We start from the raw sequence: 9,002 nt of genomic DNA on the forward strand, positions 1-9,002 counted from the left end.
TTCAGTTTAGCCTTTTGATTAGATTACTGACTTCAGGGCTACCTAAGAATACTGGAGTAAGAGCCGAACCTTCCCTGGGTTAACATGGAGATTATTTTTTTTGTTTTTTTTGAGACAGAGAGTCTCACTCTGTTGCCCTGACTAGAGTGAGTGCCGTGGCGTCAGCCTAGCTCACAGCAGCCTCAAACTCCTGGGCTCAAGCGATCCTACTGCCTCAGCCTCCCGAGTAGCTGGGACTACAGGCATGCGCCACCATGCCCGGCTAATTTTTTTTTCTATATATTTTTACTTGTCCAGATAATTTCCTTTCTATTTTTTTAGTAGAGATGGGGTCTCGCTCTTGCTCAGGCTGGTCTCGAACTCCTGAGCTCAAACAATCCGCCTGCCTCGGCCTCTTAGAGTGCTAGGATTACAGGCTTGAGCCACCACGCCTGGCCTAACATGGAGATTATTATCAGAGTGTAGGCAGCCTGTTTTTAGGGACTTTCCCTGAAATCTTGTGGGGGCAGTCCCTTTTCCAGTGTCCTGGTTGTTTGTAGGGCTTTTAGTGTACCCCACCCCTGTTTCTTGATTTGATGAGCTACCCATTAGCCTCCCTTGTTTTCCTTGCTCCTTGTTTACCAGAGAAACAGCTCTGAGATTTATCTCATAGTGCTACTGTTTGTTTTCTTATTTGTTTGTTTTTGTCTTTATTCTTTTCTTCTGCTTTAGTATATTTAACATGCTTCTTTAACATTTATTTTACGGTCCTTTTACTAAGTTTTTGAGTTATTCATTCTTTTATGTTATTGTCTAGTTACTTATTACCATGTAACATACCACCTTCAAACTTAATGGCATAAAACAACTGCAATCAAAGAGCTCAGCTGGATGATTTTGGCTTGGGGCCTCTCATTTGGCCATTGTCAGATGGTGCTGGAGCTGGGACAGTGGGAGACTGGGGAGCCAGAGACTGGCAGGCATCGCTGTCTTCAGGACCTCTCCATGTGCTCTCTCTCGAAACAACTTTATCAAGATATAATTCACTTACTACACAGTTCATCCATCTAAATTGTACAATTCAGTGGTTTTTAGTGTATATCACAGAGTTGTGCAACTGTCACCACAATCAATTTTAGAACATTTTCATCACCCCAAAAGGATACCTTCTACCTGTCATCATTAACTCTCCATCATTTCCCTACCTCTGCCCCCCACTTCCCACCCTAGGCAATCATGAATCTACTTCTATCTTTGTAGAGTTGCCTGTGATGGATATTTCACATAAATGAAATCATACAATTTGTAGTCTTTTATGACTGGCTTCTTAGTATAATATTTTCAAGGTTCATCCATGTTGCAGCATATATCGGTACTTCATTCTTTTTTGAAAAATAACTTTATTGAAATACAGTTCACATACCATACAGTTCATCATTTAAAGCATACAGTTCAGTGGCTCTTATTATACTCACAGTTTTGCATCCATCACCACAATTAATTTTAGAACATTTTAATTACCCCATGAGGAAATTCTGCACCCCTTAACCATAACCTCACAATTTTCGATCCCACCTAGTCCTGGGCAACTACTAATATACTTTCTGTCTGTGTAGGTTTGCCTATTCTAGGTACTTTATATAAATAGAGTCATATAGTATATGGTCCTTTGTGGCCAGCTTCTTTAATTTAACCTAATGTTTTCAAGGTTCATCTGTGATGTAGCCTGAATCAATATTTTATTCCTTTTCATTGTTTAACAATATTCCATTATATGAGTATACCACATTTTGTTTGCTCACCTATACTGATGGCCATTTGGGTTGTTTCTACTTTTGGGCTATAATGAATAATGCTGCTATAAACATTCATGTACAAGTTTTTGTGTGGATGTACGTTTTCATTTCTATTGGTATATAATAAGAGTGGAATTGCTAGATCATATAGTAACTGTTTGTAACCTTACCAGACTGTTTATCACAGCAACTGCTTCATCTTACATTCCTGCCAGCAGTGTATAACCGTTCCAGTTTCTTCGTATTCTTGCCAACACTTGTTGTTGTCTTTTGATATAGTTGGTTGTGTGAAGTATCTCGTTGCGATTTTTGGTTTTTTGTTTGTTTGAGACAAAGTCGCACTCTGTCACCCGGCTAGAGTGCCATGGCATCAGCCTAGCTCACAGCAACCTCCAACTCCTGGGCTCAAGCAATCCTCCTACTTCAGCCTCCTGAGTAGCTGGGACTACAGGCACTGCTCCCGGCTAATTTTTTTCTGTTTTTAGTAGAGACGGGGTCTCTCTCTTGCTCAGGCTGGTCTCAAACTCCTGACCTCAACTGATCCTCCCACCTAGGCATCCCAGAGTGCTAGGATTACAGGCGTGAGCTACTACGCCTGGCCCTCCTTGTGATTTTGATTTGCGTATCTCTGTGGCCATTGCTGTTGAGCATCATTCATGTACTTACTGGCTATTTTTAATCTTCGTTGGATTTTTATATATTCTTTGGAGAAGTGTCTATGCAGTATCTTTTTCTAGTTTTTTTTAAATGGATTGTTTATATATTCTGGACACTATACCTTTATCAGGTATCTTATTTGCAAATATTTTTTCTCATTCTGTGAGTTATTTTTTTCACTTTCTTGATGATGTCCTTTGAAACACAAAAGTTTTTAATTTCGCTGAAGTCCAATTTATTTTTTCCTGTGTCATTTGTCACTTTTGGTGTCATGTCTAATACATATGATTTATTTTAAGGGCTAGTTTTGGATTCCTTACGTTCTAGAGACCTCAGCATGAATATAAATTAGTGCTCTAAACTCTTGCTGAATAATGGAAAGAACCCTAAAACACTTTAACTCTATTTATTCCTCTCCAAACATAAATACTATTTTTGTTATATATTTTAATTCTGTGTTCATTTTTTATTTTATTTGCTTATTTAGAGATGGGGGTCTCACTGCGTTGCCTAGGCTGGACTCAAGCTCGTGGGCTCAAGCAGTCTTCCTGCCTCAAGCCTCCTATGTAGCTGGGACTATAGGCACCCAGTCTGCATACATTTTTTTAAATCCACAATATGTTTTGTTTTATGTAGTCAGTATTTATCATCGTACCCAAATATTTACCATTTTTGTTGCTCTTCATTTCTTTCTGAATCTCTAGCCTTAAAGCTGAGATTATTTTTCTTCTGCCTAAAGACTACCTTTTAGAATTTTCTTTTTGGCAGATCTGCTAATGCTTTCATTGAATATAAAATTCTGTGTGACAGTTATTTTCTTTCAACACTAAGAAGATACTATTTTAATGTTTTCTGGATTCCATTTTTCTGTTGAAAAGTCAGTCTTATTTTTGTTGTTTTGAAGGCAATGTGTGCTTTTGCTGTTAAGAATTTCTCTTTGTATCTGTTTTCTGTTGTTTTACTATGTTATACCTAGGTTTATATTATTCAGAGTTTTAAATTCATCCTGTTAGGATCTTCAAAACTGAAATCAAGCCACTGTCTTTCTTGAATATTTGTATTTTGCCTCCAAATATTACTTCTTCTCTCTCCTTTTCTTCTAGAACTCCAGTTACATAGTTGTTAAGACCACCTTTTCATTATATTCTTTGTGTGTCCTATTACATAATTTTGATTTTTGTTTGTCTTATTCTGGCCATTTTCCTATGACATGCCTTTCAATTCACTGATTTCTCTCTTCAATTATACTTATTTAAAATATTCTATATCCATCCATTGATTCCTAATCTTAGTTATGGTTTTTTTCCATTCTGGAATTTGCATTTGATTCTTCTCTGCTGAAATTCTTAACTTGGTCTTTTATTTCCCTAAACATGCTAATTGTTATTTTAGAATTCATGTCTGATAACTTCACTGTCTAAAAACTTTGTAGGTTTATCTCTGTTGTCCGTTACTTCTTTTGCTTTTGGTTTTCTATTGTTGCATCAAATTCTTGTATGCCATCTTTGTGTCTGAAAATTTTGAGATCCCTAGGTGATGTTATATTTCTCTACTGAGGATGACCTACGTTGGTTTCTTGAAGAAGAGCAAGGGCACCAGCAATCTGAAATTCAGGATGTTGAACTGTCCAAACTGAAATTCAGTTCTTGGGAGGCACATTTGCAGTTTGCCCTTATTTCAAGTGGGTTAGCCCTTCAAGGACTCACCCTGAAGCTTGACATTCACCAGCCCCTTTCTTACATGAGATTTGCCAGAGGAACTGGTGTTATCAGTTTGACATACATTTTTCCAGATCTTTTCTTTGAATTTTAATTTAGGAGAGCAATTGTGTACTATTTATTAAAGTTAAAAATGTATACACTTATATGTCATTATCGTTTTTTCGTATCTATGAAAAATATCTTGTGTATCTAAAGAGGGCATATAAAAGGATATTTACCACCACATTGCTTGTAGCATAAAAAGAAAAAAAAGCTAGAGAAATTCTAAAGTTTGTCCCTTAGAGAATGGTTAATTATTACTTGTTCTACAAATACAACTTTGCCCCACCAGAAAGAGATAGCTCAATATGTACTGAAATGGAAAGCTCACCAAGAAATGGCATTAAATGAAGAAAAGCATACTGTAAAACAATATATATACAGAATGATTCTATTTATAAAAAAAAAATCAGACAGAAACACAATCATTTCTTTATGTATATGTACAGAAACATATACACACATATTAATAGTTAACTAGTCTCTTAAGGGTTTGTAGAATAGATATGAAAAAATGATAATGGCATATCTAAGTATATACATTTTTTACTTTAATAAATAGTGCAAAATTGCTCTCCTAAATTCACCAGCAGTTGATGGTAGTATAAAAGTTTTCGGCCAGGCGCGGTGGCTCACGCCTGTAATCCCAGCACTCTGGGAGGCCAAGGCGGGTGGATTGTTTGAGCTCGGGAGTTCGAAACCAGCCTGAGCAAGAGCGAGACCCCGTCTCTACTAAAAATAGAAAGAAATTAATCGGACAACTAAAAATATATAGAAAAAATTAGCCGGGCATGGTGGCGCATGCCCGTAGTCCCAGCTACTCGGGAGGCTGAGGCAGGAGGATCGCTTGAGCCCAGGAACTTTGAGGTTGTTGTGAGCTAGGCTGACGCCACGGCACTCTAGCCCGGGCAAACGAGTGAGACTCTGTCTCAAAAAAAAAAAAAGTTTTCATACATCCTCACCAATGCTTGATATTATCCAGTTAAAAAGTTTTCCAGTCTTACAAGGGAAAAAAAAAATCATCTTTTAATTTTCGGTTTGCTGATTACTAATGAGCTTTAGATTCTTTTCATGTGTTCATTGAACATTTCTTATTCCTCTGCTGTGTTAGCATTCTTTTATTATTTCCTCTTCTGTGAAGTTTTTGTTCTAGTGGTCTCAGAGGTTAGATTATAATTCAGACTATATCTCAAGCTTCAGTCAGTGAACAGCTACTTTGATTCTTACAGATACTATAGTGTGATCAAATTTTAATGTTGAGATATATGAGAAAAATAGATATTGTTAAGGGGGAGCATGTTAGTAGTTTTTTCTTTCCTATCCTATCTTAGAAGCTCAACGAGGAGGAATAGGCATAGGAAAGACATTGAATTATTATTATTATTATTGAAATTTCATTTTTTCTTAGACAAATAGACCTCAGACATCACGACCCAATCTCATCAAACCAGCTGCCCAGTGGCAAGATCTGAAAAGATTGGGAGAAGAAAGGCCTAAAAAGTCTAGAGCAGCATTTGAATCTGATAAGAGCAGCTATTTTTCAGTGTGTAACAACCCATTGTTTGATTCTGGGGCACAGGATGATTCTGAGGATGACTACGGTGAATTTCTGGATCTTGGGCCTCCTGGAGTCTCTCAATTCACTAAGCCAAGTGGCCAAACAGAAGGAGAACCCAAACCTGGACCAAGTCATAACCAAGCAGCAAATGACATTGTCAAGCCCAGATCAGAGCAGAAGGTCATAATCTTGGAAGAAAGTAGCCTCCTTTTCGGAGAAGGCGATCCTTTGGAAATTCAGAACCAGTCATCTGAAGACTCAGAGACAGAACTTTTATCTAATCTCGAAGAGTCATCTGCTATAGAAGATGATCAGGCCATTGAAGAAGACTGCTGGTTAGACCATCCTTACCTCCAGTCTCTAAACCAACAGCCCCGTGAGATAACAAACCAGGTTGTTCCTCAGGAGCGGCAGCCTGAAGCAGAACTGGTTGCCTTGTTGTTTCAGCATGAACTTCCGGGACCAGCTTTTCCAAGGCCAGCTTTTCCAAGACCAGAACCCCAGCAGGATGGGATTCCAGGCCCCTCGTCCCCTCAGCCTGCCCATCCTCTGGGAGAGCTTGAAGACCAACAATTAGCAACAGATGATGAAGAGCCAGGTCCAGCCTTTCCAATGCAAGGATCTCAGGAGCCCAACTTGGAAAACATTTGGGGGCAAGAAGTTGCTGAGGTAGATCAAGAACTTGTTGCACTGCTAGTGAAGGAAACAGTAAGTTTTATTTTATCAAATGAATAATTGTAGAAACTAAGTATACTGAGTTTTCTTTCATTGCAAAAAAAAGATTTGTGTGTGGACTTCATTTTCATAAGAGGTATATATCTAGGTGTATAGAATAGAGGAGAAACTCTGAAGACATGAAAATGGAATCAAGGTTCCTTAATCTATACTTAGCCCTCCAGGAAGCCCTCTAAGAATCTAGCTGCGTATCATGGTGGCCTGGTGCTGTCATACCTGCAGTCTCCACAGTTTTTTCAAAATCCTTGAGTTTATACTGAAACCCCTACGGTAGGTTTATTGGATGACCTAGACCTATGTTGTCTAATATGGCAGTCAGTAGCCTCATGTGGCTGTTTATAGTTAAATGTCTTATAGTTAAATTACAAATACAGTTTCCAATGGCACCAGTCACATTTTAGCCTCAGTAGCCACATGATGTTAATAGCTACCTCATTGGAAAGCACAAAGAAGAGCATTTCCATCATTATACAAAGCTCTGTTGGGTTGCACTGACATAGTAATGCAGGGCTTTACGTCCATCCAGAGTCAGCTGCCGTTTGCCTTTGAGTAAGTTCCTTAATCCTACTTTTCACCCAGGTGTTTCCATCCGGCTCTAGGTTGTGTGCTTCTTGAGGGCAGGCATGGAATTGTACCTTATTTGTGTTTGGACTCCCTTTGCCTGGGCAGAAGTGTTCAGTATTTGTTGAAAGAATGAAGAATGGATCTATAAATTAGGGGCAGAGGACCAGATTATTTCACTTGTCTAGATTTCGTCTTCTGTTTAGTCAGATGAATCTGGGAATGTAGCACTGAATTTTAAACCACACACAAACCTGCTTTATAGCCCTTTTCTAGTGTTTAGTCATTTTATATACTTTTTGCCATCTGGTTTTTATTGCCATTTGAAACCATTCTAGTGAATAAAATATAAATAATGTTCTTATTCCTTTCTAGGAAGCAAGATTTCCAGATGTAGCGAATGGGTTTATTGAAGAATTAATTCATTTGAAGAATTACTATGATTTGAATGTGTAAGTATACCACTATGCCTTTTTTCTCTTTTTTGGGTGGAAAAATGTATATAACATAAAATTTGTCATTTTTATCATTTTTAAGTGGACAATTTAGTGGCATTAAGTAAATTCACATTATTGTGCAACCATCCCCACCATCTATCTCCAGAACTTTTGTATTGTCCCAACCTGAAACTCTGTCCTCATTAAACAGCAGCTCCCCATTCCTTCCTCTCCCAGCCCCTGGCACCTACCATTCTACTTTCTGTCTCTAAGGATTTGACTACTCTAGGGACCTTATATAAGTTGAACCATACATTATTTGTCCTTTTCAGACAGGCTTATTTCACTTTGCACCATATCTTTTTAATGATCCTGTTTGTTCTAACATTAGTCATGGATAGACTGTTTTCTGGATCTTACGGGAATACTGCATGGTTATGGGATTATGACACTTAGTCGTTTCCGGGCACTGATATTACCTGTGTTTTAGTCAAGATGTTAAAAGACATTTTCTTCCCTATAGTTGTAATAGAGAAAGCATTCTGCAACCATTCTGCCTGTTTGTAGAAATACATGAAGCATTTCTTTAGTTTTTATTATAAACGTGATAAATATGTTTTTTTAAAAAAATGTAAGTTTCCTGAAGAATGCACAATGAAAAATGAGTCTCATTCTTCTTATATTCTTTCACCATCTTCTAGTCTACAGAGGTGAAATAGTTGTAAATTTGTAAAGAATGGTAGGGTGTTGAAATGAATTAATCAAATTATCAGAGTTGATACAGATATTTTTTAATTAAACAAAAGAAGTAGTACATTAAACCACTGTCCTCAAAGGTCATGTCTTACACTGTAGTTCTCAGCCAAAGGTACATGTGAGTCTGTTCCATGCAAAGAGTAAGAGGGAGGGGCCCACTTTTCCAGGTACTCAGCCCAGTGTAGGTACTTTTTTCTAATTTGTACAAAGACACTGTTGTTGCCACTGGTGGCCTTGTCAAATCCCACCTTTGTCCAGAGGCAAGCACCCTTACCAGGTTTTAAACCAAAATCAAATCCAGGATTCTTAATATATTTGTTGATCACTTTAGCTTCTTAATCTCACTTATTTAAAATGTCATTGATTCCCACCCCCAGCATTTTCAAATATAAAAGGGTGAAAGACTGTACAATGAACACCCATATATCTACCACTTAGATTATTATTTGACATTCTGCTGTAAAGAAGATTTTTCCTTTATATGTCCTCTCACTCTTTTTTTTTTCTTTTAAATAACTTAGGTCTTAAGGATTTTTGTTTAAGTGGTGTTTTAGATCAGTTACGATCATTACTTTCTTTCTTTTTTTTTTTCTTTTTTGAGACAATCTCCCTCTGTCACCCAGGTGCCATGGCATCAGCCTAGCTCATAGCAACCTCAAACTGCTGGGCTCAAGTGATCCTCCTGTCTCAGCCTCTTGAGTAGCTGGACTACAGGTGCACGCCAGGAGGCCCAGCTAATGTTTTCTATTTTTTTTTTTTTTTT

At 37.8% G+C, this 9,002-nt stretch overlaps 1 protein-coding gene across 1 annotated transcript in view; it reads left to right on the plus strand.

Annotated features, from left to right (window-relative positions):
- RNF216 (ring finger protein 216) overlaps positions 1-9,002 on the plus strand; it is a 155,272-nt gene that overhangs the window by 30,755 nt on the left and 115,515 nt on the right. The window contains exons 4-5 of the mRNA XM_012638905.1: positions 5,601-6,458; positions 7,422-7,498. Coding sequence (XP_012494359.1) covers positions 5,601-6,458; positions 7,422-7,498 — 935 coding nt within the window. The remainder of the gene's footprint in view (positions 1-5,600; positions 6,459-7,421; positions 7,499-9,002) is intronic.

Source organism: Propithecus coquereli, unplaced genomic scaffold (assembly GCF_000956105.1).
Source record: "Propithecus coquereli isolate 6110/MARCELLA unplaced genomic scaffold, Pcoq_1.0 Scaffold137, whole genome shotgun sequence".
Lineage (NCBI taxonomy): Eukaryota > Metazoa > Chordata > Mammalia > Primates > Indriidae > Propithecus > Propithecus coquereli.